At 38.4% G+C, this 27,884-nt stretch overlaps 1 protein-coding gene across 1 annotated transcript; it reads left to right on the top strand.

Moving 5' to 3' along the window:
- Positions 1–906: 906 nt before the first annotated feature.
- Positions 907–22,539, top strand: LOC146616607 (protein mono-ADP-ribosyltransferase PARP14-like). The gene is made up of 14 exons (XM_085374321.1): positions 907–1,072; positions 1,216–1,316; positions 1,787–1,817; positions 2,277–4,486; positions 5,299–5,526; positions 5,666–5,887; positions 9,927–9,987; positions 10,198–10,347; positions 10,557–10,619; positions 10,849–11,025; positions 19,676–19,903; positions 19,989–20,287; positions 20,566–20,740; positions 22,256–22,539. Exons 1-14 carry the CDS (start codon positions 907–909, stop codon positions 22,537–22,539), a joined length of 4,395 nt encoding a protein of 1,464 aa, XP_085230447.1.
- Positions 22,540–27,884: the final 5,345 nt, after the last annotated feature.

The following is a 27,884-nucleotide window of genomic DNA, read 5'->3' as shown; positions in this document are numbered from 1 at the left end:
TTATTTTATTCTATTCTGTACAGTTGTGTACTGTATTTATTCTTATTGTATTCTAATTTTTGCCTCATAACTTTTGCACTGTCCACTCCTGCTGTGACAAAACAAATTTCCCACGTGTGGGACTAATAAAGGTTATCTTATCTTAAATAGCTCTAATATATACAAATAGTTCAATTATAAACATGCAGAATATTACAGGTGTTGACAGTTGCTTATCGACACCAGAAGAAAATCTGATTCTTTATAATGACAGCTTTGTCTTAATTAACTTTGTTGTATGAAAGACTCAAACCGATTATGTTAACTGTGCATATTTTAAACCTCTATTGAAAAAAGGAAAAAGAAATGAAATGTTTGCCTTTTAGAGAAAGTCTAGTTGCGAATAAAAAAAGGGCAAATTTTAAAATTCAGTCAACATTTTTTTTTTTTAAACTTCTCCCCATTTGAATTTGGCTTTTTACAATTTACAAACTCCGAGCACGTTGTCTTCAGGTTGTGGAAGCATATTTGTTGCAGTCGTTGTTGTTTAAGCCAGTTTCTCCTCATAAACATGCTGTATCGTGAATCTGCGATGTGTTTTTCTCAAAAGTTTGAATTTTTTTCTTTTCTTTTCTGTTTTCCCCCCGAAGTTTCTGTCTAGTAAAAGTAGTTTTTTTTTCCGTAAATGTACAAGTTTACTTATTTTTCTAATAATTCTGCATATATAGTAATAATAATAATGTTATAATAATATTACATATTAAAAGCATTTAATTTTAAATTGCATTTAAACCTGTCTAACACTGAGACTGAGTTTTTTTTAGTTTCCACCTGTGGGAGGATACCAGTCCTACATGTCTACATATACAAGTGAAGCAGAAAGTGAAAGAATTCATTCTTCTTTGTGAGTCTGTCTGCCCTCTAACAATGGCCAAGGCACACTCGTATCCTCTGCTCGTTGAATTTGAAGAAACCAACATACCCATATTAAAAATGAAGTTACTGCAGTACTTTTTTACTGTCGGTGGCAACTGTGAGATTGAGTATGAAAAGGGCAGCAAGACAGCGGTAGTGCACTTCAGGAGACAGGAGGGTAAGTTTGGCTGCATAAAGTGGACTGATAATAACAATAATAATAATAATAATAACAATAATAATAATAATGATAATAATAGGTTCTACGCCTTATTATCAGTGGAGTTCTTTACTGCAGATTTTTATTCTCTTGTATCACAGATCAGAGGAATGTTCTGGCGAAAGAGTCTCATCAGATCAGTTTGGAAAAGCGTGTTTTGAAGCTGATGGTTCGTTTACCCACTGAAGAGAAATCTTCACAGGTATTATTTATAATAGGTTGGTATAATCAAGGGAGATCTACATACCAGTAAAATGTTCAAGAATAGTTTTGTATCCTCTTGTGAATATAAATATACTGATGTAAAATATAGTCATGTTACACTATTTGTGGGTGGAAGGGGTCGAACCTCCTCCCAAGACTTCAACTTTAGGATTAGTCGTGGTTTTGAGCGGTTTATCTGGTTCTGGAAGTCACGTGAGTTACCATGAACTCAAAGCTGTTCTCGCTGTTCTCTCTTCCTGCTGTATGAATATTGCAAAAAACAAATGAACAAACAAAAGAACTTGGAAAACATTACTGTGTGTCTTTTGTTTATTTTACACAAATGAATTATGATTAAAATATTTTTCCACTGTATTTCTTTTAAGACCAACACCCATTTATGGCACTGGTCATGCAAGATTTCAGTTTAATTAAAAAAAATTTTTATTTATTTTTTGTTCCACACAGGAATTCCCATTGGATAAAGACAACATGAAATGTAAGTACTGAATAAAAAAAAAACACCTCAGACGTATGCCATGCATGCTATATATGTAATGAAGGTATTTAGTTTAGTTTAGTTTTCTAGTATCTTTTTACATGCATGTGTTTGTCAAAAACTTCTAAAATCTATTATTTAAAGTGTTTTTTCTCTAACTATGTCTGGGTATATAAAAAACATTCCTGCTGTGATTTTGTGAAGGATGACTGAGATTGACTCAGGGACTCACTCCTCAACTCAAATTGTCTGTCTAAAACATGAATTTGTCAGTTCTATTCAGTTGTTAACACCTCTCTTTTATCAGGTATGTGTTGTCTTTATTACACCAAAGTGTTGCCTGGCATCGCAGATGTTAGTCATAGCTGATGTATGCTGTTGAGCTGGATAAACAGAAAAACATGTCTTACATATCTACAATGTTTTACATGTTTGTCAAGGTATTTTTTTTTATTACAGCTGTTGAAAAGATAAAGGGGAAGGATTCCATCAAGAACGAAGAGGCCAGAGTTCATCGGTTTTCTGTTTTAGAAGTTGTTAGAAGGTCATTCTATGGCAAGCTATCACTAAAACTTCCTGTGGCCATCTCACAGCCCATTGACAGTGCTGTCCTGAGATACCTAGCTCAAAAAAAATCAGCAACAGAAGGCATTTGTAAAGAAATGGAAGAACATTTCTGCATCGTAAACCTCGGCCAAACCACTGTGACCTTGAGTCCTGTGTCTTCTTTACTAAAGCAACAGGATGCCAAAGCCATCATCAAAGAATGGACTGATACTGTGAAGGCAGTGTTTAAAAAATCTGTGTCAAAGTTCAAATCTGTGAAGTTCTGTCCAGATTCAGATGCATGGGAAGAGTCTGAGGAAAAGATCAGAGAGATGCTACTGAATGAAAATGTGATCGTAGTACCTGATAAAGACAGTGGTGCTTTATCAGTGGCTGGTCCTGTTAGTGATGTCAACAGACTGGAGAAATCTCTTTCTGAAACTATTAACAAGATCCACAGGGAGAAATCAAGTAAAACTGTAGAGATCAAAGTGTCACCATCAGTTTTCCATCTCCTGTGTGAACATGGGCTTATGCACAAACTTCTACTTCTGTATCCAGGATTGAAAATGTCATCAGAGAATCCTAATCTGAAAATAACTGGCTTAGGGGAAGAGATTAATGCAGCAATCAATGCTATATTTGATGCAGTACTTGCATTAAAACGACAAAATCTGGAAGTAGATAAATATGTGCTTGAACTGTTGAAGGATGAGCAACAAGAGGAGCTTACAGATGCTCTCCTCACATCTCATCAAATAAACGCAGCGTTTGAAATCAGTGGAAACAGGGTGCAGCTCCTTGCTGTTTCTTACAGAGATCTGTTGCGTGCTCAGGACCATCTAGGACAGCTGTTAACATCTCAGTATATTAATGTTGAAGACAGTAATGTCCTGAAGAAGCCAGAGTGGCAGCAGCTGGTCAGTCACTTAGAGCAGGCTAACAGTAAGAAATGCAGAACTCGAATCAACACAACTGCTCAACAAGTCGTGGTGTCAGGCTACAAGGATAGTGTCAAAAATGTTCAGCATCAGCTTGGTGACTTCTTAACACAGAACGCTCACATAGAAGAAACTGTTGTGGTCAAAGCTAATGCTGTCGTTGAATACTTGAAACATTTCAACACATCTTGGATGGAGAAAGTGAAAGACAAGGTGAGAGTGTCTTACAGAAATGAGGCCATCTGTCTGAGTGGATCCAGAGTGAATGTGACACATTGCAAGACTGTGGTTGAAGGTGCCGTTTCTGCTGTAGTCTTTGACAGTCTGACTGTCTACAAGTCTGGAGTGAAGAAGCTCTTCCAGGAGAATGAAACGCTGTATGTTTCCTCAATCAAAAATATAACTGGTTGCCTGGTCCAACTGGTTGATAAGACAGGTAGTGGACAAGACAATTTGGTTCTTAAACAAGTACCAACACCTTTATACCAGCTTAGGACACATGACGGAGTGGAAATTGCTGTTTGCAAGGCAGATATGTGCAGCTATCCAGTGGATGCAGTTGTGAGTCCATGTAATCAAGACTTGAAACACAGTACTGGAATTGCAGCAGCACTTTTGAAGGCTGCTGGCTCTCAGTTACAAGATGAATTTCAAAGAACGATAAAATTAATGGGGAAATTGAATGCAGGAGACTTTTTTCTAACTGATGCAGGAGGGCAGCTTTGTTGCCAAAAAGTTATCCATGCCGTGGGACCCATGTATGAAAAAGATAAACCTCAAAAAGCTTTGGATCAGCTAACAAAAGTTGTTAAAGGAAGCTTAGAACTCGCTGAAGCCTGCAGATGCGTCTCAGTAGCTCTTCCATCTATTGGCAGAGGCCTGGGCTGTTTTCACCTCAAGCAGTGTGAACTCACCATTGTCAAAGCAGTGAAGGAGTATTGTGATGAGAAATGTGATAACATCCTGCAAAAGATCCATTTTGTGAACAATGATGACATTGCTGTTCAGGATATGGTGGCTGCTGTCAGGCAGGAGTTTGGAAACCTCAGTGTCACTCCTCCTCCCACAGCTCACAAGCCATCAGTTCTACACCCTACTGGATCTGACCTGAACTTGTATCATGTGCAGACAAACGAAGGACTGGACATCGTTCTTAAAAAGGGAAACATAGAGTTTTCCAAGGTAATTTTGATTTTTATTATACTTAATTCAGAGCATGTAGTTACCTTAGTAGTTGCCTACGGAGCCCCGCAGGGAACATGGGAGAAAAAAAAATTAAGACGGACTTTTGCAAGATCTCGCAAAACAAACTCGGGATCTCGCAAAACTCTCGCAAAAGTTGAATTCCAACAATGGCGGCAGCTACTTAGTTGTAATATTCAGAGGTGTGGACTCGAGTCATTAATTTTATGACTTTAGACTTGACTTGAAAAAAGGTTGTAAGACTGTGACTTGACTTGGACTTTTACACTAGTGACTTGGGACTTGGACTTGAACCTGTTTACTTGAAAAGACTTGATATTTTACCCAAATCTAAAATTTAACATACATATTATATAAAAAGTGTGGACCATTAATTCACTTTATTCATTCATTCATTCATTCTTACCACACTCCGTATGTATGTGAGCGTGAGCTGTAGCACAGCCAATCAAATTAACCAGATTTAAAAAAAACAAAAACAAAAACGCTCGAGCCAAAAATGCTCCCAAGAGTAATTTCCTTCGGCTACACAAACTACGAAGTAGTCAACAAAAAACCAAATGCAACATGCAAAACATGCAAGAAGAGAATTACAGACGGAGATGGAACAACTTCCAACTTTGTCCGACATTTGAAGTTGCATAAAGAACGGTAGGTGCTGCCTAAAATAAATTATCTATTTATTAGTGAAGGGGTTCACTGTTTCTTGTTTTATTATTTTTGTTTTCTTGTCTATAATAGTTATTTGCACTGCTGAACACACAACTGATAACTGTTTCATAAATTTTTAGACAGAGGTGATTGTGAATACTGTGCCTTCAAACCTTAATCTGAACAGAGGTGCAGTTTCCAAAGCCATCTTGCGTGCAGCTGGACCCAAACTTCAGCAGTCAATAAATGCACAGGGCGCTACTGGAAATGTTGGTGAGATCATTGTTACTGAAGGCTGCCAACTAAACAGCAAAGTTTTTCATGCAATTGCACCTCACTGGGATAATGGAAAAGGTACATCTGAACAGGTAATGTGTTTCATCATGTATAATACAAGTATATTTAAATAATCTTTACAGTCTAAAATTGATGACATGTATATTACTGTAATTAAATATCATTATCTTTGTTATTACTATTAAATAGTATTTATTTGTTACCATACAGTGTTTGCAAGGAATCTTTAAGGATTGTTTGGACATGGCAGAGAATAATAATCTAACCTCCATATCCTTGCCAGCAATTGGCACTGGAGACCTGTGTTTCCCAACAGCTGTCGTAGCCTCTTTGATGTTGGATAAAATCTTAGAGTTTAGCAAAATGAGACGCCCCAAGCACCTGAAGAAGGTTGATATTGTACTTTACCCAGCTGATACACAGTGTATTCAGGTAAGAAAAGCTTGCACATTAGTGTCAGAGGTCAAGAGGTACCGGCCAGATATAGTTCGGCTGGAGTTGGCCAAGGTGAGAAGCAGCAGGCTGCTGGGGTGGGTATCATAGTATTCCCTCAGCTTGCTACCTGTACATTGGAGTTTTCCCCAGTGGACGGGTCGGGGAAGGGGTCCTGACTGTTGTCTGTGCCTATGTGCCAAATGCATGTGCTCAAACTATAGGAGGATCAGACTCCTCAGCCCCACAGGGAAAGTCTATGCCAGGGTGCTGGAAAGGAGAGTCTGTCCTTTTGTCGAACCTCAGACACAGGAAGAACAATGTGGTCTTCATCCCAGTCATGAAACGCTGGACCAGTTCTTTACCCTCTTGAAGATACTTCAGGGTGCATGAGAATTTGCTTAACCAGTCTACATCTACTTTGTGGACTTGGAGAAGGCATTTGACCGTGTCCATCTGAGTATTCTTTGGGAGGTGTTTCTAGAGCAGGGGGTTTCTAACCTGTTGCTACAGGCCATCCGCAAGAGCTGTCCTTTGTCACCCATTCTGTCAATACTTTTTATGGGCAGAATTTCTAGGCGTAGCCAAGTGGCAGACGGCTTCCACTTGGGCGTTCTAAGAATCTTGTCTCTGCTTTTTGCGGATGATGTGGTTCTATTGGCCTCATCAGGTGGTGGCCTCTAGTGCAGTAATGCAGTGTATTTTTTGCATACAAGTAATAGCTTTAGTGTTTTGTTTAAAAATTTTAGCATGAACTTGTACAAAATGCGGCAAGATATTAAAAAAAAAAACACTTATTGATTATAAAATAGACTATATTGGATTCATATCGGTATTGGCAGATATACAAATTTATGGTATCGGTATGGGACACAAAAAGTGGTATCGTAACATCTTTAGTTACTAGTATTCGTTTGGAAAGTACTTGGACTTTCCATATAATTATCTCTTCATTTCTTAGCAATGCTGCTTCCCTGCTGACTTATTCATAGTGCGACTTCTTGTAGTGACATTGCATGCTTTAATACATCTAAAACACAAGATGGTGCCAAGGTTTCTGTAATGCAAGTTTTCATTCAATATTTTTAGAATGACATAATATGCCAAAGCCTGATTGCATAGATTCAAAAAGGTCTTGGACAAATTCCAGAGATTCTACTGCATATTGACATGAAAGCATCACACAGTTGCTGCAGATTTATTAGCTGCTTATCCAAATTTCCTTTTCAAGTACATCCCAAGAGTGCTCTACTGGATTGAGTTCTGATGACTGTGGAGGCCATTGGTACAATGTGTCTTTCCAGTCTCCTGTTGTCCAATGTTGGTGAGCCTGTGTGAACTGTAGTCTCAGTTTCCTGTTCTTAGCTGACAGGTGTGGTCCCCACTGTAGTCTCTCCGTTGCTGTACCTCATCTACTTCAAGTTCAGATGCATTGTGCTTTCATAGATGTTTTTCTGCATACCTTGTTTGCAACGAGTGGTTACTGTTGACTTCCTATCAGCTCAAAGTAGTCTTGCTACTGACTTCTGATATCAACAAGGTATTTTTTTTTAACAGAAAACAGCTCCTCACTGTATATTTTCTCTTTTTCTGACCACTATTTGTCAAACCAAGAGATGGCTATGTGGGAAAAATCACACTAAATTTGAAGTTTCTGAAACATGAAAACAAGAATCCATCCTGCCTTTTATCATCGGTTCAGGCAGCTGCTGGTGATGTAATGATACTGGGGGATATTTTCTTCATTGAGCCCCTTAATACCAAGCAAGTGTAGACCCTAAAGCTGGCGGGCCTAAATGATTTTAAACTAAAATCCAAGACAAATCCTCAATAAAACTGTCCTAAAAACCTCAATCAGAATGTTCCTTATGCAACCCTGTCATTATTAAAAAAGACTCTTAGCTCAAGATTTGCTTCACCAAAATCTGATGCAAAGGAGCTCAAATGATTTGGACCAGAAGGTTCGGCTACGTAAAGAAGAAGTGAATGAGACTCAGACAGCTTTGAATTTTGAAAATGCCGGCTTATATATTTTTCCTCATTAAAAGAAAAGAAAGAAAAGAAAATTAATAACAAACAAACAATAAAATATTTCAAATAAAAGTTTCTCTTTTTGGTATCAATGTTTCTCTCAGTGACAACCTGAGCACAATCACAGCAGTCACCTTAAAAAAATCTTACCTGGGTGCACCCCTGCTAAATGTACAATTCAGGTTTCCAATTCAAAATGAAATACAATTTCAATGACAAAAGTCCAAATGACAACATTCATCTGACATTGCGTAGACTTTGTTAGCTGACTGCAACAAAACCCCTAAATTGGAGGAACAAGTCCAACTTGCCCACACCAAATCCAGTTCCTGTGTGTCGAGATGTCACAGTTCACAATCTGTTAGCACATAAAAGTACTGTTGTAACATAGTAACTGTTGTTTACAATTAAATTAGGCAGTAAAATGTGTAATAATAATTGCACTGGTTTCAAATGCTTCTTCTGTAGTTTAAGTATTTACAATTTCAATAACATTCTGAATATAACACAGAACTGTAGGGCATTGCCTCAAGTTTTTTTCTAGCAAACCTTGTAAATGATTTCTTCTGTAAATGCTAGAAACCTTTTACTCACAGCGAACTCATAAAAAGTGCAAATAAACAATGAACATGTAAAGTAATTTGCTCACCGATCTCAGAAGAGGACAGTGCAGGAGCGCGAAATGGCGCCTTCTCTGACTTTCTACAACCAAACAATGTGAAGAGAATGGTAAATGGCCTGTATTTATATAGCGCTTTTACTAGTCCCTAAGGACCCCAAAGCGCTTTACACGTCCAGTCATCCACACATTCACACACTGGTGATGGCAGCTACATTGTAGCCACAGCCACCCTGGGGCGCACTGACAGAGGCGAGGCTGCCGGACACTAGCGCCACCGGGCCCTCTGACCACCACCAGTAGGCAACGGGTGAAGTGTCTTGCCCAAGGACACAACGACCGAGACTGTCCAAGCCGGGGCTCGAACCGGCAACCTTCCGATTACAAGGCGAACTCCCAACTCTTGAGCCACGATCGCCCTGAATGTATGCATTACCCGATGCAGAATGTGAACTAGTTACTTGTTTTGAACTTAACACATTGTTTTAGCACTACATATGCATAAAAGCATTTTTAGCATAAGTAGTGGGTGATAACTCTTCATTCTTTATCATTTCTGTACTTTTTTTCAGTGAATCTCTGTCTCTTTTTTCCCTGCTAGTGCATTCAGAGCTCATGCCGTATCTGCGAGAAAAGCCTGTGCTCTCTCAGACAGGCGGGACAATGTGCCACTTTAGCCCACTGGCTAAAAGCAACCCATGTGTGCTTCAGAACAGTTAACCCTTTAACTGCTGCACATATAGTTTATTAACGCTTTTTAAAGCGTTATTTTTTAAAGCTCACGTGCTCTCAGACTGGTTTCTTGAACATGACAATGAGTTCACTGTACTCAGGTAGCCTCCAGAGTCACCACATAAAATCCATTGGAGCAACTTTAGGATGTAGTAGATTGTACCTAATAAAGTGGCAGTGTAGATTTTGAATTAAAAAAAATACTGCATTCATAAAGTGAAGACATTGCTTACCATGCCTTAAACTTGGATTCTGATCAAGAACATGGGAGGCATCTGGCTGCAAAAAAAGACCAGCTGCATAGAAGTCTATGGTAAAACAGCCTTTAAATCTCAATCAAAGACTCTCAGCCCTTTAAATGAATAGCAATTAAGATCATTTTTTAACCATGCTATTAACTTGCTTTAACCATGCATGTTTGGGTCTATTGCATAATTAGGCATTTTGACATAGAGTCTTTGGAGAAAGACTCATAGCATGGAGATGAACTCTACAGCTGGCCTTAAGTGGCCTTTTAGGAAATGGAATGGCTCTTCTTTGTGAACTTTGTTTTTAAACTTTACAGGTTGCTACTTCATTTATTGCATTGCTTAACTTCTGTTTTGGTTTAAATATTAGTGTTTTTTTCAGTTGAAGTAGATTGTTTTGTTTTTGCAGGCTTTCACTGATGAATTTAAGAAGTTTCCCAGTGCCTCAGGTGATTCAAGTTCTACAAAAGGTCAAGACACATAATATTGCATTTTTTTTTATCAAAACCTGTACATTTTCAAAAAGCTTATAATAAATAGTCTTTTTGCTACTCAGCTAACAAATAGTTTTACCAACATTAAATCATATACGTTTGAAGTGAAAAGTGTATTTATTTATTTATCCATTAATTTAATTTGTTGGCTTTAGTTGTTCATGTTTTTTCAACTGTTCACGCCAGGACGCCCCTTCTCTAAGCTCACCTCGACCTCAGATATGCATGAGACAAAAATGGGAAATGTGACTATACAGGTAGTCACAGGAGACATAACCAAGGAGACAACTGATATCATTGTCAACTCTTCCAATGAAAGCTTTTCCCTTAAGTCAGGTAAATTATAGAAAAAAGTGGAATACTACACTTTTGAAAAATATTTATAGATAATTCTCTCCCCACTACTGCACAGTGGACATAGCAGCCAAAAGAAGAATCAAGCATCTTATTAAATTAAGTTTTAAATTACACAAAAGATGAATCCACCTACAGTAATCGTTATCTTTAATTTTTATTTATGCGTATACTTTTTTCACTTGATCCAGGAGTCTCTAAAGCTATTCTAGACGCAGCTGGTAAGGCTGTTGAAGTGGAATGCCATAACTTCGGTAAGAAATCACTTTAACTTTTAGATTTTATGACACTGTAACACAGAGTAGACTCAACCTACAGTATAACAGTTTTTGTTTTTTAACAATAAAAATGAAGCTGACTTAATATAAAGCCCAATTTTGCAGTCATAATCTAAAATTGTCAGTAAAGGAAATATGGCCTAACTAAGCATTCTCATGGTCATTAAGGGTAAAAGAAATAAAGATCCACTATCTCCACATTTAGGTGCCAAGTCCAATCCAGGCATGATAATGACTCAGCCAGGTAACCTAAAGTGTAAGAAGATCCTTCACGTGGTTGGAGATTCTGACCCAGTAAAAATCAACAAGATTGTGAAAGATGCACTTCAGATGTGTGTGAAAAGCTCCTACACCTCTGTATCATTTCCTGCAATTGGCACAGGTGAGATTTGTTCATGTATGTCAGAAGTTCATGATATGGAAAATCTACGTACCATACTATATTAAGCCCATGCCAGAGACTTGTTTTATGAAACAGGTTATGTTTCAGATTAGAGATCAATAGATATGAAATCACCACCTACTGACCAATCAATTCTCTGCACAATAGCGATTTAAACAATTACTTTATAAGTATTAATGCGTGATCCTAAAACTGGCCATGAATCTGCACTAGTTAACTTTATGTCAAATTTGCACACAGTCTAATCCCAAGCTAGACTGGATTCGACAGTCAAAGCTTTAAACACCAACACCATATGTAGCTGAAGTAACTTCTGAACTGAAAAACTATTATCATCAGAAGCTATTGTTGTGGACAAACAGTATTTTTTACACAGGAGGCAAACTTTTTACTGGCAGGTGAGGTCACAGGTGAGTTAAACAACTCCTTGGTAGCAGGGCCCCTTTTTTATTAAGCTTTTAATCACTTTTCATTTTCACCAACGTCACTCTATTGTCATGGAACTTCCCTGAGTTATTCCTAACTTCAAGCTTTAAGTATGTTTAATCTCGCATTTATGTCATGTATTCACATTCATGAATGTAAGCATGTTCTTCGTTGCATTTATGTTATATGTTCATAGTAACATTGAATGTAAGCTGCTTCTTCATTGCATATGTATTTTATAATCAGGTTTAATTCATGCCTCTTTGCACTGAGCTGTGGATTCAAACTGTCTCACTTTGGCTTCTCTCCAACAATAATTTCACATGTAACAATTTGTGTATGTGTGTTTTCTATTCATTAATGTAATTGTTAGTTAATTTCTCTCTTTAGCTCTTTTCTTTTAATCATTATTTTTACCTTTTTTTCTTTCTTTTTTTTAACCTCATTGTTGTGATGTGGTGAACATTTCTAAACCTTCATGAGTTCAGCTTTCAATCCAATTTTCCTATATGCATTCACTATATCACAGTCAGGTTCACCTCTCACTGTTCTCACATTTTCTTGTGGGGCCTCGCAGATCAACACAGGCCCAAATCAGCTGTTTCTTCTCTCCATTGCTTCTCTCTTGATCTTTTCAGTCTTTTCTCCCAGCATGGCAAATATGAAACTCGGTGTCCGGTGCTGTCCAGTACTTTCACATCATCATCTCACTGTTCTTACCAGCCTGTAATTCACAGTGCATGTTGCATCACGTGCTTTCTTACGTGCTGCTGCTGGAGTCGTCAGTGTTATAGTTCAGTTACACTGTCTTTTTGCCTGCTGTTAGTTCTTCAAGTACACGATGTTCTGTCTCTCTTCTGTCTTAATCAGGAGATTGACTATCCTTTAAGCTTCTTCTCAGGATAAGGAGAGAATGAGAGGTGAAGCTGTCAAATTTTAAGCCAAAGCCTGGCCTGTTTTCCTCCCAATTCTGTTAATCTATCATTTTGTCGCTGTACTCGTGTTTCCAGGTTGAGAGAAGTCCACCTGTATTAACACACTAAAACACTTAATTAATATAATTTTATTACTTTTTCTTAAGACATTTCTTCCTAAGTCTCTCTCTCTCTGGTCCCACACTACACACATCAGCCAGTGTCCTTTTATGGTCAAGGAAGTGGTCAATGACCACTTGGTTTTTAATGGGTGCCCGAAATCCCACGGGCACCACCCGGACTTTACCTGGACGCCGCCAGGGCTGGTGACGCGTCAGCCACCAGGAGTCGCTGTCACACGCTGAGCGACCACGCTCCTAGGAATCGCCGTTCCCATCCTAAGTAATTTAAATAATTCTAGAAGCATCACTGTGGACTCTAACCGCCAGTTTATTATCTGATGCCCAGGTCCCACCCTATAATCAATGTGGGAATAAAATTCCCTGACCAAATGTCCTAATCTAATCTCTTTTCTTGGCTGACGTAACAGTCACATACCACACCAACTTCAAACATACGTCACAACAACTTTTAACTTCACCCTAAAATTAATCACAGTAAATTTTGTCAAATATCCCCAAACTTTAATTTATTTCTAATTACCCAAAATTATCATGGACATGTCACCTGAAATCTACTTAACAGATTTTATAATTTAGTTTAATTTCCACTACTGAGCCAATTTAACGGTAACAATCATCAATTCGGCAGACAACTAATTTAGAATTCATCCAATGTGCACAATTTTCAACAGGCTTGTGCGCTTACCTTTAATCTTTTAGACCAGTCTATTGTCCACCTCATATCAGATTGTACCTTAAGGTCCAAATTAGTCCCCTCAGCCGCAAAAGAATCCAGGTCACTGGCACCAAGTATTAAATCCCAGTTCTTTGTATTCTTGAACGGCCAAGAAAGACACAGGGCTCAAAGTGGTCAAACTCAAAAAATGATTTTTAATTTTACATATCCCGGGATATGGAGACTAAGCACACACAGAAACGCCTGCTCACAACAGCCAGTCTCAAGCAGTACAGGAAGCCAGGTTATTTATATATGCGTCACACACTTTAAGTTTCGATCAAACACCCTATGTAGTTTCACTTTCTGCTGCAGTTACCATCCTTCTGCAAAAGCATGTTGTTTCCTGTCAGCCTGCAACCTAGTTTTACACTGAAGTCTGGGCCTCTCATAAAACACACTAATCAGCATTTAGATTATATATTTTATTTCTTAACAGCCCCTAGGGTGGACGAGTTTCACCCACAGTTCCTGAAGGATGCTGTAGGGCTGTCTTGGTTGACATCAGTGATGGGAATAACGGCATTACAAGTAACGACATTACTAACGGCGTTACTTGTAATGTGTAATCTAACTAATTACTATTCCTATCGTTACAACACCGTCACCGTTACTAACAAGTAAATGCAGTGCGGTCACGTTACTATTTTTCAACAAACAGGCGGTTGAAGCCGTCTTCAGCTTACCGCACCTTATATCAGTTGCACAGAAGTAGCTGTAAGTAATCTGGGCGCTACAGCTTTAAGTAGCTGCGCGTGCTCCTGCGGACAGCAATCACTTTCTGGAAGACGATCACTTTTTGGCACAACACCTGGAGCTAAGGGGCCAAACAATCGCATGAGTGCTGCTGTTTGACTGAGGAAGAATAAAGTAGTCGTGGTAAGCCAATCACATGACCACTCTCTGCAAGTACCCTCTGCTTATAACCAAAAAATAAAAAAATAAAACAAAAAACTCCCCTCTCGTGTTGGTGGAAAAATGTACCATGTCTACCAATCAAAAAATGATATGGCAACATGACATTTGGTTGTTTAGGAAGAGGGGGTTGGTGCTCAAAGTTAAAAAGGGGCACATTGAACCAGGCTGAAAAACAACACCCACTCGTCAAGCAATATGGGGTTGCATCATACTATATCACTGTTGTGAGGTGGCGACAAGGCAAAGCAAATGTAGCCTTGAGCAATAAGGGGGAACAGAAAAGCACTATAAAAGAATCAGTTCATTCACTGTCTGTCATGTTTTGTCATGTTACCTTTGCACTATTATGTTCTGGCACAGACAAGACTTGTATTATGAGTATGAGTCTGTGGTCTGGGAGAGAGTCCTGTAACTCTGTCTGCAAAATACAGTATATAATGACCAATGTTGGGCAATTGATTATATAGTTACTTCTTCAAAAAAGTTACTGAGTTTTGCAAACAACAAAGTTTTTTGCAGCTGTTTACTTAAAAATGCTGCCAAGGCATTTTTTTAAACAAAGATTTCAAAATATTTACAGAACAATCAGCTGTTCTGCATCAAATTTGATCCTACACAAATTATTTGTGCCACTCCAAATAAAAATTTTTGTCCACTATGAGATAAAGGAGAACAACAGCCTGATACCTGCAGGTGTGACAACAGGAGATGTGTCACTCCTGTAACACCTGTAATATTCAGCAGTCGCCTCATTGTTCTGACACACACAACAAAACGATTGACTACACTACACACTAACTACACAAGACGACACACTAACCTTAGACTCCAAACACGCTAAATGTTGCAAATCTCTCACATCTCAAAATACCACCATCACTCCTAAAACTTCCCTCCTCCCTAAACAACCAAATGTCATTTTGCCATATCATTTTTTGATTGGTCGACATGGTACATTTTTCCACCAATAGGAAAGGCTGGGGTGGGGGTTTTGGTTTTGCTCACAGGTGGAGAGCGCTTTCGAGCGTTATCCTTATAAAATGCAGTTTTTACCATTTCTTCCACAGTAAATATAAACAACGACAGTATTCAGGAAGAAAACCAAACATTGCAGATATTTTTATCATAACTCTGGTTTTACGTGGCCGATCAACACAATTTAAAAACTGGTATAAAGTCCACACTTTTTCCGTCAATTGTTCCGTCTGTCCTGCTCACATCTCCAATGGTTGTACAGGTTGTCATTAACGTTAGCTGTGTATATACGAATGTGAATCGCGTGATTGGCTGGACTATGGGATAAGGTGGCATCGTTCTAATCCCATACTGGAGCAGCCAGTCACTTACTAACACTGCAAAACAGAATTGTTAACGTATTTACTTTAATTTCAATTCAGGTTAGATTCTTTTGGTTTTTTTGTGCGCAACACAGATTTTTTGTGCGCAGAGACCATGGCAGCAGTGGGCAATTGCACACACGCGCAGCTTAGAGGGAACATTGGCCAGGGGTAATCCACACATGGGCTAGCACAGGACCACCAGTGTGTCTGCAACTGGCCGTGTGATGGCGCATGTGTGGGCCACCTCTGACAAACCAGATCTGGGCCACAAAATGGCCAACATTCTTTGTGGTATGTGGGCCATGTGTAAGCACATTATGTGGGCCAGATCCAGGCCATACCAATTTTGCTATGTGGGACTATGGCCACAAGTTTCCATCATGGTGCTGATCCAAATCCTTCCCTTATTATTTATTACTAGGGCTACAATAATAAAGCAATGAGGGGGGGAAAGAGTAATAAATATGAAGTAATGTATTTATGATGGTTTCATTTGTTTCACTATCCACTCTGTAGGGAGAAAGCTCATTAAATTTTTAAACTGTAGAGATTCAATAATTTTACCGCTGTAAAATCAGCATTTATAGATTTGAAAATATAAATCTAATATAATCTGTTTCTTAATGTATGTTCTTTAAAATAGAGTGTGTGTTTAAATATCATAATTATAATAATACGCAATTATGTAGACATGCATATTAGAAAGTTTAGTGAAATATAAGTTCTCCAGAAAGGCAGGAAAAGCCCTGTAACTTACTCTGCCTCTCTTCCATCTCATCTTATCAATCACTCTCCACTTGCTGTCCATCTGAGAACAAGACACAATTTGCTATTTCATTAATCTAATATTTAATTATCCATAATTAAAAACTCTCACACCTAATCCATAATAAAGTAATGACAGAAAATGTTAAACATCCTCACAAGGCATGTCTGGACTGTATTAAATTATGAGTAATAATTAAAAAAAAAAAAAAAAAAAAAATCCCACACACCCACACGCAGCTTTTGTGTTTCATCCTTCGTCTCCCCAGTCTGACGTGTGTTCCCATATTTGTCCCTGTCTTCTGTCCTAGTGTCAAGCTGGCATGTCCTTGTCTGTCTCAGTGGTTGTGTTACTTCCCGATTTCTTTTGACAGCCCCTTGTCTTGCGTGTTATGTCTAGTTTTGGAAGGGTTCTGCATTTGGGTCCTCTCTGCCTGTCACACAAGACCTCCAAGACAGGTGACCTGTTCATGACCAAAAAAAAAAAAAAACCCACACAACAACAACAAAAACACTATGTGCTGCAGCTATATGGGTGGATTTTTTGTTGTCTTCAGCAGAAATTCTGCTGAAATTTATTCTTGATATGTATTCTTTTTTTAAAAAAAAAAAAAAAATCCCTTGGCAAGTTAAAAGGTTTTGCAGTGTGTTCAGATTCACAAAAAATTACCATTTGTTATTGTTTGAATTTGAAACCATTTATGCGTTGCCCCCTCTTGAATAATGAATCCGTACAAAACTCAAAACACTGTGACATCACCTAATTGAAGTTTGTCTAGTCTGAAAAAGAAAGTCCCCCATGCCTATTGCAGGATTTTTATTGTTATCCAATATGAGCATCAGAGATGGGCAGTAACGCGTTACTTGTAACGCGTTACTGTAATCTGATTACTTTTTTCAAGTAACGAGTAAAGTAAGGGATTACTATTGCAAAATCGGTAATTAGATTACCGTTACTTTCCCGTAGGAACGCTGCGTTACTGCGTTACTAAAACCGTGATTTTTTTTGCGAGAATGTCTCATGACAGTGACGTAAGCAAGTGCGACGTTGGTGACAGCAGCTGTGTGCAGATCAACAATGGATAATATATCGAGTGCGGGAGAGAGTATGAGCGTGCAGCGTTTAAAGCGTGGAAGTACTGACCTTACTTTGAGTTTGATTCCATAAAAAGTGACAAAAACATTAGCGTCCATCGTGCGTGGGAAGAAAACTTCTTTTTACAGCGAAAAAAACCCCTAAACTTCCGAGCAAGCACCGAGTAGCTACGACGTGATGGGAAACTCACAGAGACACTCGCGCGGATTCTTCAACTGACCGCAGCACACCTACACCAGGGTAACCCTCCGCCTACCCTGCTCCTGCTTTACAGGTGAAAATAGAGCAAAAGGACCGCTGAGTCTTTGACTTTATTTATTTTCTGCTGTGTTTTACTTGCATCTGTTTGAAAGAGTGAGTGAAAACACAAAAAATATTTTATTTTATGTGCTGGAATGTGTAGAAAATAGGTTTAAATGTTAAACTAATTTATTCAAGTCAGAGAATGTTGCATATAATTAAATGTTTTGCTTGATGCATAAAGTTAAAAGATTAAAACTGATAAAACAAGTTAAAAAAAAGAGACTTTTCCATTTGATTACATTTTGTATGATGGATTATGTAGAAAAAGTAGAATTGGGCTGAAAGATCTATCACTTTATCACCTCTTCAGGTTGTAAATCGTGTTTTTAAAAAGTAACTAAGTAACTAAGTAACTAAGTAATTAATTACTTTTGAAAATAAGTAATCAGTAAAGTAACGGGATTACTTTTTGGGGGGAGTAATCAGTAATTAATTACTGATTACTTTTTTCAAGTAACTTGACCAACACTGATGAGCATACATCTAGATGTAACGCAAAGTTATTTAAGGGCTAGTTTTATTGCAATGGGTGAGTTTACTGACTGACGCGTAGAAGAAATAGTTCTTTATGGAGCCTAGATGGTGTGAATGACGAGACCAGAGACTGCAATATCTTGTTCAGGAAATGTACAATGAATAAATGGGGAAAAGGGGAAATGGAACAAAATAATTAATACAACACACAACATAAATAAATGCCCACAATTAATAAATTAATGCTGTGATTTTCTGTGCAAGAGTCCTTTTTCAAAGAATTCCTCCTTAGGGTCCAGCTTCATGTAATGGGGAAATATGTCCACAATCCAAAGACTGCAAAGGGGGGGGGGAGAATGGTCCTACCGGCTCGCCACTTCGATATGAAGAAGAAGATCAATTCAAAGGTGATAAGTAAATAAAAGTGTTCAAAAACAGCAGTTTTTGAACCGGAGTTCTGCTCGTGGTGGGAACGCCGCCGAACAAAGTCCTTTTTTAATCGCGGAAACGACCGACTCATTACTGACAACTAACAGGTTGTTTTTGGTAGATGTTAAAGACACTTACCGCTGAGGTGATACAATTTTATAGGCGAATTGAGGGGAGAAAACGCTTTGTTTTCCAACGCCGTTCTAAATGCCATAAGCTTACAGCCATAGCAGGAATGGAACCCGGAAGTATCCCCCCACAGCCGGTTTTCATACATGCCGCGACGTGGAAGGAGCAAATCAGGAGAGGGGCCTCAAATCAGCTGACGTGGGTCATGTAACAGTGCGTAGTTGATATGGGTTACATAGAACCATTTCCAATTGTGACTAATTGGATAAAGCCCAATAGCACATCATGCTGCAGAGTGTTTCAAAACAAAATCTATTAAAATGATGATTGGAACTCTGTCCAACACAAAGCCAGTCAGAGAAAAGAAAGCCTTTAATGAAAGACGAATTCATTGTCGGTCTCTGGTTTTGACACCTTCTCAGATGTATCAGAATCAGAGAGACTTTATTTATCCCCAAGGGACAATTAAGATACAACAGAGCAGCATGACGTTGAAGATAAGGACAGGGCATAAACAGGCAACAAGAATGAGATAATAAATACACAGAATATACAGTATATACACAGTTTTAAAATCACACAGTTTTAAAATTAAAGTGACTGAATATGTGAATAAGTAAAGTAAGTGAATAAAGTGTCAGCAGTATAAAAGAAGAGTATAGAGTATTTTATGTTTATAGTGTGGGAAAACACACAAAAAAACAGTACAAGTAAGTTCATGTTTTAGTAAACTTTTTAGATAAGCTAATATAAACTCTCTAAAAACTTCTACTGTAAAAATAATAGTCTGAAAACTTCTTAGAAAAGAAACCTGCTGGCCTATACACCTGATTATCAGACTGCATAACTAAATTTCCTTTCATGTAACTTGAATCAACCTAAAGAAGGGCTTTAGAAAGTTTACTGACACATATTTAGCATGTACCTTTAACAAATCAATCCTTCAAATTATAATAATAGTATTATAATATTTTTAGGTCAAGGTAATGCACAAGGAAGACTGGTGGCAGATGCCATGTTGGATGCAGTGATTGATGCGTTGAGGCAAAATACCTCCAGTCCCCTGACCATAATCCGCATAGTTATTTTCCAGAAAGCTATGCTAAAAGACTTCCACAGCAGCCTGGAACAGAGAGCAGCTACTGATCGCAAGCCTAAGGATAAACGAAAGGGGACCTGGGCAGGCATTGGCTCCAAATTCAAAGGTAAAAATATGTAGAAGAAAAATCCAGTACTGTTCTGCTGTCTCCAATCAGTGCTGAACGTCTAATGTTTTTGAATTTCCTTCAGCAATGCTTACTGGTGAAAATACTGAAAACCCAAAGAAAGAGAAAGATTTAATTAATGAAGGTCAGAAAGTTGATGCCACTTGCTTCCACATTTGTGGCGACACTCCGGCTGATGTAGATTTAGCCAAGAAACTATTGAGCCAAAACCCCCAGACCATCAAAAATAAGGACATTCCTGAACACTGGCAGCACATGCCAGTCAAAACCACATGTCAGGCTTTTGTGGTAAACACCAAGACATCGGAATATGATGAAATCCTGAGGCTGTTCCAGGCGTCATGCAAACGAACTGTTAAAAAGGTAACATTATAAATATTGTCTTTTAATTTCTGAATGGAAATAGTGAATGGATCATCAATAGTTGATAATGACTAATTATTTCCAGCTATATTCATGATTTAAATCTTTTTTTTTTTAAATGACTTCCATAGAAAAGTTTTTGGATAATAAATTGTCCACAAAAGAATACTTGATACTGTAATTTACTCAAAATGTATTAATTGTATTTGAAATCTATTTTCGTGCATCATTATGTTAACTATATCAGACTACACAAAAGGCACTTTTCTTCTTCTCAGATTGAGCGGATCCAGAACCCTGGACTGTGGAAGCGTCTACAGATCAAGAAGCGTGACTTGGAGTTGAGAAATGGTCATCAGAATAACGAGAGACGCCTTTTCCACGGCACCTGCAACACAACTGTGCCAATTATCAATGACCGTGGCTTCAACAGGAGCCATTCAGGAAAGAATGGTGAGATATTATAGAGGACCCTTTTTTTGTTTGTTTGTTTTTAGTGAGTTGATGTCATAGCCTTGGCTATGTTAAATTTGGTCGTAACACTGAGAGATGCACAGTTGGCCAGAAAAGACACATTTTAAAAATAAGCTTTTGTCCAGATATAGAATGTAGAAAGGGAGGCAATGGTTTACTCAACTAATTAGTACAACTGGCAAAAGGGTCAGTAACATGAAAAGGTATAAAACATAATATCTTAGATAGGCAATGTTTCCCAGAAGTAAAAACGGGCATGGGTTCAACAGTCAGCAAACTGTTGAACACTTTCAGAAAAATATTAATCAATAAAAGTTTGAGAATACTTTGAATACGTCATTATTTACAGTACATAATATCATCAAAAGATTTAGAGAATCTGGAGAAATCTGTGTGTAAAAACACAAGGCTGAAAATCAATTCTGAATATTGGGACTGCTAAATCAAAACCCTACATCGTTGGTGGCAGTGGGGGCATTAGTGTATGGAATCAACAGCTTCCACATTAAGAAAGGTACCACTATTGCGGAAAGATATATACAGTTTTCAGAGCAACATATAATCCTCATTCAAGACTCAGCCACAGTGGGGCACAATAATAATAATAATAATAATAATGGATTGGATTTATATAGCGCTTTTCAAGGCACCCAAAGCGCTTTACAATGCCACTATTCATTCACTCTCACATTCATACACAAGCCAGTGTACTCCTCATGACAGACCCAAGCATGGATAAATGGCGAGGTTTGTGTAAGAGAGGACATCCTGTGTAAAATCTTGGTCAAATCAAACATGCAATTAAAGATTGTGATTTTCGTATCACATCAGTTGAAGACTGGGTTAACAACAACCCAGTCAAAGACAAGAAAGAAGAGAGGTGCAATTTGTGTTAAGCAGCAGTATAAGGGAGCGAACTGTTTGATACTGTTTGAGGTGGAAGGGAAGCAAGACCATGACCTCTGGAGATGGATTCCACCTGTTCTACCATGGTATAGACAAGAAGCAAAACAGATTAGGTGCAATCTTGAATTAAGAGTATGTGAATATCATTAAGGTAGAATAAGGTAGAAGAGTGTGTCAGACAGGATCATATGTTTGAAGCTCAAATCAGAGAGGTAACATTAAATGTCAGTATCTATGACTCAAATGTCAGAAGAGAGAGAGGGATTCTGGAGTTAGTTGGATGAAGTGGTAGACTGCCGTGAGTGGGGAGAGAGTAGTGAATGTCAATGGGATTTCAGTTGTTACTTTCATTGCTATTCTCAATTTAAACGATTTGTACATTTTCTAAATCATGTTGTATTGTGAATAGAATATGAGTTTATGAGATTTGCAAATCACTCTATTTTGTTTTATTTACATTTTTTTATTGTCCCAGTATTTTTGGAATTGGGGTTTTAGTATTTGATTTCAGAGTGCTGTGACTACTATGAATAACAGAAAGTGTTACAGAATTTGTTTCATTGACTTTCTGCTGTTCTTCATTTTCAGCTGCATTTTATGGTGATGGCACATACTTTGCTGTCAATGCTAGTTATTCTGCCAATGACACCTACTCCAAGCCAAATCAGAACGGGGAAAAGTTTATGTACGTCTGCCGAGTTCTGACTGGTGACTTCACTCTTGGAACACAAGGCATGATTGAACCACCAGCAAAAGGCACTGCCTCCACTGACCTGTACGACAGTGTTGTGGACAACCTGACCAATCCCACCATGTTTGTTGTCTTCCATGATGACCATGCTTATCCTGAATATTTGATTACATTTAAGTGAAGTAGATAAAAACTTCAGGAAAATGTTTTTTAGAACAGTCTGCAGCCTGATTTTACCAGCAGTGTTCTTGAAAATCATGTGAGGATAGATGCCTGTTTATATGACCATCAAAGGAACAAATTTGATCATCGGTGATATACATTTTTTCTGAACAGCATCTGTTCACTGATTTTATTAATTTTCTTTGAACAAATATAAATACCTTCCAATTACACACTGGTAAAAAGATGCTCTTGTGTTCAGTTCAGGGGTGTGATTGGGAGGAACAACCTCCAGAGCTGAAATTCTGCCTATAATTTTGATGAACAGAATTTCTAAGTATAGCCAGTTCGAGGAAGGCTTCCACTTAGGTGGTCTTAGAATTTAATCCCTGCTTTTTAGGATGATGTGGTTCTGTTGGCTTCATCAGGTGGTGGCGTCCAGCTCACACAATTGACAGCCAGATGTGAAGCAGCAGGAATGAGAATAAGCACCTCCAAATCTGAGGCCATGGTCCTCAGCTAGAAAAGGGTGGAGTGCGCACTTTAGGTCAGGGATAAGTTACTGCAAGTGGAAGAGTATAAGTAACTCAGGATACTAAGGCAGAGGGAGATCGAACTAAGATGTTTCCAGATTTCTTTCAATACTTTGTCATGTTAATATGTGTTTGAGTGTGTCTGTGTGTTTCTGTGGATAACTAATCAATTTTGATTTTATTTTCATCAAGAATAATAAATTCCTGTCTTCAACTCCAACTTTCAGTGGCTTTAAATTGATCATACACTGCTCAAAAAATTAAAGGAACACGTTTTAAGTATAGCACCAAGTCAGTAAAACTTCTGGGATAATGATCTGGTCAGTTATGTATCAGAGGAGGTTGTTAATCAGTTTGAGATGCTTTAGTGTTAATGAAATTAGCAACAGGTTCACTAGAGAGGCAGCAATGAGACAATCTCCAAAACATACTTGTTTTAAAGGCCACTGACATTTTTTTTATTCTTGTCTTTTAGGACAGACTTTCCATTCTACTAATGAATGTTATCTTGTTTCAGGATACATAATACCTCCCATTATCCAAAGACACATCTGCTTATCTGTATCTTTTGCCCATTTCTCCTCTTCTTTTCTCTTTTTTTCTAAACTGAGGACCTGATGGCTTTGACCTTTTCTTGTCCATCTTCCATCAGTAATACCATCAGTAGTTTTGTTAATCACGATTATTGCGATTGAAATTTTTAAAGCAATCAACCCATCTGGAGCGCAGAATGGACAATCTTTGGACAAACTGCCCGAAATGTGTTGACAGAGACATTTCAGGGATTTTGAGTCATTCTGCACTCCAGATGGATAAATTGCATTAAAAATTTTAATCGCCTTTTTTGTGATGATTAACGTTGACAGTTTATTGGTTTTTATTTTGTTTTATTTTGCGAGCTGGTTAATAGATGCCACTCCAGTGGCATCTACTGAGGTGGACAGAGAATCCCCCGCTGCCCCGCCCCACCCCTCTCCTCGCTGTGTTTGGCAAGCACCAGGCGCCTTTACTCCCCGCAAATGGGCAATAGAAAACCGACTGGTGCACATGCAATCCCAGAAATACGCTGGCATAATGTCGGGGCAGCATGGGTGCGAGCAACTTTTTTTTTTTTGCAGATGCCATAATGTTGCCCCCGGCACGACAGTGCCACCCTGGGCAACTACCCATGTCGCCCGTATCTAAAAAACGCTACTGATAACAAATGATCTGTCTTCTTCTGGCATCCATCCTGAAGTGCAACCTCTCCATCCACATTCGCTCACTCCTGTCGACCTGAACATTACCGTACCTGAGTTTATTTTATTGTTGCGTTTAAGGTTGTTTTTTTTTTTTTGTTGTTTTTTTTTAATTATGACTTTATAAAGGCAAGTGAATACTGTCAAGAATGCTGAGGCTGGACTCACAAGCAGGACTCAAACATTGCAGTTAAACAGGGGTTTATTTACACATCAGTGAAATAATGTACATATATACAGTAATGGGAAAAAGGAGTCCGAGGTTCCAAGGAGGGGACTCTTTTTCGCTTCTATCTGCTCACTCCAATACCGTAAGCACACTGACTCACACTAATTCGGGTCGGGTCCAGAAAACACAGGCGCTGGTCTAGGGTTGTACAGGTGGGTCAATGCTCCAGCAAGGGACAGAACTCCAACCAGGCCTTAAATCCCATAGGGTCTCATCAACAGCTGCAGGTGAGTGTGTCGGCGGAGGTCAGCAACCCCAGGAACAAAGAGGCCACACTAGTAATAGCACTCCAGGGTGGTCATAGATGACCCCTGACAGTTACAAGAAAAGAGTTTACTTTTGTGTTTTTGACTGAGGTTGTTTACAGTTATATGATTAAAAACACTGTAATGTCAAAAATGAAATCAATGAGCAGCTCATTTGGAAAGACCTGTGTTTTTGTACTCTAAATATTTATATTAAATATTTATACCATTGTTATACCATCACAACAGTAGAGGGAGACAGAGATAAACATTTTTTTCACTCATGATTTACCAGCTCCAGAAACAACTAGCTTCAAAATTTATATAGACTGTTCAGTGGGCTTCAGTGTGTTTGACTCTCAGTACAAAAAAAGCTTGACACATGTTAAAAAAAATGTTACATCTGTAAATTTTACATGGAGAAAAAATAGTTAATAAATTATTGTTGATTTTATTATTCGTTGATTTTGACTATCCACTGTTGCCCGTCTCGCTCCTTCTCATCATCTTCACTCAAACTTTGTGACATTAGCAAAAGGTAAATGTAACAGTTAAACAGAATTTACAACCCAATAAAAGGCTGTCACGATACAATGTGAGGTCCCAAGATGCAGACCAGAGGCAGGTGAAAGGTTAACTAAGGGCAAGGCCTTTATTGACCTGATATAATAACCACATAAGAGATAAACACATACAAATTAAACTGAAAAACAAATGAAAACTATCAAACTCATTAGAAAGTTGCTACACTAGGGGAGAACACCACGAACCAGAATAACACCAGGGAACTGAACAGTACGCTCTGACAAAGGACAGACTGAGACAATGTAGACACAGGGCGGTGAATTGTGGAAGTGGAGACACAAGTGAAACACTGTGGGAGCAAATCATGAACAATGAGATATGGGAAGTAAACTCAACACAATGCACAGACAAGAGGATGTTGAAACTGAGACTGCAATGCTGACTAAGACATGCAGCAGGGCTCGCAAAATTTCAAAATCCCTGGTAGCCCTTCGGGCAGGGACGCTTCAGTTTTTGGTAGCCCAAAATAAATTTTAAGTAGCCCAAATAAAAAAGAGAGCAATTTTTTGATTGATGTTTTGTTTCCTGTTTTGTTTCCATTACAATATTATACATTAAAGTATAATATTGTAATGGAAACAAAACATTAATCAAAAAATTATTGAAACACAAATTACAACATTGTATAAAAATTACAATCATCAACTCAAATATTTGGTTCTAATTGAACAGAAATTTCTATGAACTTGTAAGAACTGTAGAACATGAATCAGTCTGTGTCAGATCCTGAATATGAAATTTCCACTGAAGTCACGGGTAAGAGGCAAGTGGAACCAAGATCGAGGCCATTTGCTTTTTGAAGTTTGCAAAGACTGCTAAATTTTGCCAGAGGTAGTTCACTCTTTGCAACATAGTAGCTGTTCTAAACAGATTTTTCAGGTTTATTTTTAGTATGTTATTTGCAATTGGTGTTTGTTCTGGGAAAGATATTGCAGACTGAGCAATAATGCATTTCTTGCATTTCTCATGGGCTCTAATGGGGGCCTTTCTTAAAATGACTGGTCCCAGTAACAAAGGCGCTTGTCGACTCAGAAATCGAGGGAAAACCAACAACACACCCGGCAGAACATTAGGCCTATGTTATTTGCACGGGTGCACATAAGTGGTCCGCATGTGCGCATTCCCTGTCAAAATAAAAGACGCGCACCAGATAAGAAGTTTATATGGACGTTTGCGTCCATATAAAAGGCACTGTTTTTGTCCGCTAGAGTGGGATTTTCACGGCACATTCTGCATCACATCTCTGTGTGTTCATCATTTGTTTGAAGCCAGCTCACCTCCTGCAACCAGTTTTCCGAGAATACACGCTTCTTTTGTGGTTCTGACTCCTGACATTTCTTTGGAGGTAGAGGAACACCAAAGTAATTGCTTAAAGGAGCTTCTTCGACATCTTTAAGAGTTCTAAACAAATGTCTGTCCTCCTCCAGAAAATCTTATGTAAGCAAACAAGCGTTGCAACTTCTTATCTTGTGCACGTTTTTTATTTTTACAGCGAATGCGCACCTGCGGACCACTTATGTGCAGCCCTGGTTATTTAGCTCGTCATATTGCAGCCACAGAAATTCTTTTGTCCATGAAACCATGAAGCTGCACTTTCTTTTTGCCTTATAGTCTGATTTGTCATAACTTTTCCGTTTTGTGGTAAGCTTTTCTTTGGCTGTCACTTCTTCACCCTGACCTGTCTTATTTGGCTCAGCAGAACTGAAATATATATCCTGCTGCTTTTACACACTCACTCACGTTGTCAGCGATTCTCTGCGCGATCAACCTCTCACATGTTTAAGCTTGCTGCGGGAGATTTCACTTGTCATGTTTGCATAGTAAGCTAACGATTAATAAGACGATGTCAGAGGAATTGGTGCACAAATTTTCATCACTCACAGATCAGTGCTGTCGCTCTCTATACACAGTTCACGCGATTGCAAAGTGAAAGCAAAAAACAAGCGCAAATTCAATTGCAATATGTCACATATTGACAGTGGCTCACCGATGCCAATGACATAATTACCCAGCTACATTTCCTAAAGAATGCAAAAGCATTGACATACTTTTCCTTTCTACGATAGCCCGACGGGCAGGGCAGAGAAAGATTTTGGTAGCCCGACTGGAAAAATCGCTAGCCCCGGGACGTCGGGCTAGCGATTTTGCAAGCCCTGTGCAGACTTGACACAGTGAAAGAAGATACAAGATACACATGGAGACAGAACACAGATCTGACTGAGAAAACACAGGGATCAAAAAAGATAATAACTAAATATTATGAAACCAGGAAGAAGAACAGGAATAGAGATTATAAAGGATATAATAAATGCTAAAGGGAATTATCACTTTTATCAATATACAAATTGAGCAACACTTTTTACATAACAGGAACAATGACCCTGTGTTATCAAAACAGTTTGCACTTTTCCTGGCTGACATTTCAGGCAGGAAAAGTGCAAACTTTTCCTGCCTGAAAAGGAAAAGTTTGCACCACTGAAATATCTACACCACATTTCAGTGGTGTAGATATTTAAAATCTACACCACTGAAAT

This window comes from Diplotaxodon limnothrissa, linkage group LG16 (genome assembly GCF_057381915.1).
Source record: "Diplotaxodon limnothrissa isolate DT_005_m linkage group LG16, D_limnothrissa_male_GT1.1, whole genome shotgun sequence".
Lineage (NCBI taxonomy): Eukaryota > Metazoa > Chordata > Actinopteri > Cichliformes > Cichlidae > Diplotaxodon > Diplotaxodon limnothrissa.
This window is presented reverse-complemented; position numbering and strand designations above follow the sequence as displayed.

Excerpts from the sequence above, each read along its gene's own strand:
- LOC146616607 (XM_085374321.1), top strand. The coding sequence starts at position 907 with ATGGCCAAGGCACACTCGTATCCTCTGCTCGTTGAATTTGAAGAAACC. Across the intron at positions 9,988-10,197 it reads TGATTCAAGTTCTACAAAAG|GACGCCCCTTCTCTAAGCTC; the intron begins GTCAAGACACAT and ends TGTTCACGCCAG. Across the intron at positions 11,026-19,675 it reads ATTTCCTGCAATTGGCACAG|GTCAAGGTAATGCACAAGGA; the intron begins GTGAGATTTGTT and ends TAATATTTTTAG.